The 2286-nt window shown below is 41.9% G+C and overlaps 1 protein-coding gene across 1 annotated transcript in view; it reads right to left on the reverse strand.

Moving 5' to 3' along the window:
* Positions 1-2286, reverse strand: part of LOC107101316 (ubinuclein-2-like) — a gene marked incomplete at its 3' end in the record, with an annotated part of 32163 nt that overhangs the window by 20443 nt on the left and 9434 nt on the right. Inside the window, exon 5 of the mRNA XM_015400184.1 lies at positions 2025-2128. Coding sequence (XP_015255670.1) covers positions 2025-2128 — 104 coding nt within the window. The remainder of the gene's footprint in view (positions 1-2024; positions 2129-2286) is intronic.

The raw sequence follows: 2286 nt of genomic DNA on the forward strand, positions 1-2286 counted from the left end.
AGGTGTTGTGAATGAAACGGTGTCCAGCTTGAAAGAGCTCCTGTGTGTCGCTGAATGTGAGCATTGATGACTGAAAGACATCTTCTGCCTCCATTTATCTGTTTACTGCAGTCTGTTGGATTCATGTTAATGTGGATTTAAAGACATTTCATTTGTTGTACTTTTTCTTTGTATATTCGGAAACTAGAGGGTGTTAGTTTTCAAATAATGTATTGCACATGTAATTTGGGCTTACAGTGCCTAGGTTATCTGCTTTTCCATTTGGGTATGCAAAACAGGCAAGAGTTTCCTAAAATGAGGTGGATGTTAAGCTGATGTGTTAATTTGCTCATGTGAAAGGCTGGAAAACCGGTTCTTAAAATCCTGCCACTTCAGGTTTAATCGGCTACTGCAAACATCCAGACGTGAGCAACAGTAAACCGTTTTAATCCTTTAGCAAACCTGAAATCTTAGTGAAGAGGAGGACTGCAGTGGTTCTGACAGACCTCACAGTAGCCAAACTTGAACAAATACACCAGCTGACCTCAGACGTCCTGATAAGAAAAGAGCGTTCGCAGCGGAGAAGCCCAGAGAGAGCGAGGAACTACTGGGAACGTGGGAGATTACGTGCCGCTTGCTTTCAAAGATCAATCCCACCGACACGCACATATATAATATCATCTGTTTCATAACGGCCCCATCACAATGGCTGCTGCTATTTTTAGGAGATGTTGGCGTCTCAGAGTATTCAGCATATTAGAGCACAGATAATAGAGCGTTTTCTTGAAGGTGGCTGGCTTGTCACAGCGGCTCAGAGCAAGCAGTCAGCATCCCTGCCTCAGCAGAGATTTATGGGAGGCCCGGTGGAGAAGCACAGGATCAAATCAGAGAAAGCGGTCGGTTATTAGAGCTGGAGAAAAAAAACAGGCATATCTGCAGTGGCCCACAGTGCAACCAGTGTTCAAATAAGGTCAGTTTAGCCAATTGCAGAAGAAGCATACGTTTTCTGGTGATTAACCCCTTTGAGCCCTGAAGGTCTTAGGTTCAAATTACATATGTGAATTAAAACAAGTTCAGCTCCCAAACTATTAATTGGAAATACAATTGTTTGTATTTTTATAACAGAAAGGCTTTGAGGAATATTTTTCAGGTGGAACCACTATTTTAAATGTCACTATGTCTGTTTTATAGGTGATTAAACAAAATAAAAAAAAAAATATTTAGCCTTTAAAGTTATAGTACTATTCCTTTAACTACTTAGGTTAAAATTTACTCAAGTAAAAGTAAAAATGACATATTACAAAAAAGTACTCAGAAAATTACAAATTACTCATAAAAAGCACTCAATTACAGTAACTTGAGTAAATGTCATTAATTACTTTCCACCCCTGGCAAAAACGCACCTGTTGCTTCATTTTTGATGTTTGTACAAGTTTAGTTCTGATGCGCGGCTGAAGCATCCTTGCTGCTTTAGCTGCGCGGTTGAAAAGTGGCTCTGATGCGCTTTGGGCGGAGCTAGCCTATCTTCCCTTTGCCTGCAACAATGGCAGCTCTTACGACCACCTCCCGAAAAGGAACCGTAAGGTCGGGATAAGATCAAATATGTTTGAAATTCAGTCGGCCGAGGTGAGGTGTATCTGGAGAAATCCTGCAGTTGAAGCAGAGCTACGAACCGATTTACCAGAACCTTAAGCACTGGGCATGTCTAAACAAGAGAGTTTATCTTCTGCTTCTTCTAGCTTGACGAGTCCGACCAGCGCCATCTCTCGTAGTTCAGTCAGACATGGGTTTTAGACGTACAGTGTTAGCAGGTAGATCGCATCAGAGCATCGGGCCGCACAGCGTGAGAACATGCATCGTGAGCTGTGAACTTTTAAACCCTGAGGTTTGAGCTGTAGCTGCGTGCAACGAACGGACAAAAAAAAAAAAAATCGCACAGCGTATCACCGGCTTCATCAGCAGTGAAGATGTAGCCACCGAACAGACCAATAAAAATCCTCGGTGGTCAGGTTAGAGTGATGCATTAGAAACGCCACATTTCTTACCCCTGTTTAGTTTCTCTATTCTTCATCAGGTTATTCTCTTCCAGACAGTTCGCTTCATTCTTCTTCCTCTTCTTCATCGCCTGCTCTTTATCACTGTTCAGCTTCTGGAAAAAAAACAGATATAAGATTAATTTATAAATGATGATGAAGACCAGAAAACCAGCAGAAAAGTCGCCACTGTCTTATTTTTTTAAAGGTATACTATGCAACCGGTGTTGATTTTCCAGCGAGGCTCCCCCCAGAGGGCAAAAGTAAAAGTGCA

This window comes from Cyprinodon variegatus, unplaced genomic scaffold, assembly GCF_000732505.1.
Source record: "Cyprinodon variegatus isolate N-32 unplaced genomic scaffold, C_variegatus-1.0 Scaffold1080, whole genome shotgun sequence".
NCBI lineage: Eukaryota > Metazoa > Chordata > Actinopteri > Cyprinodontiformes > Cyprinodontidae > Cyprinodon > Cyprinodon variegatus.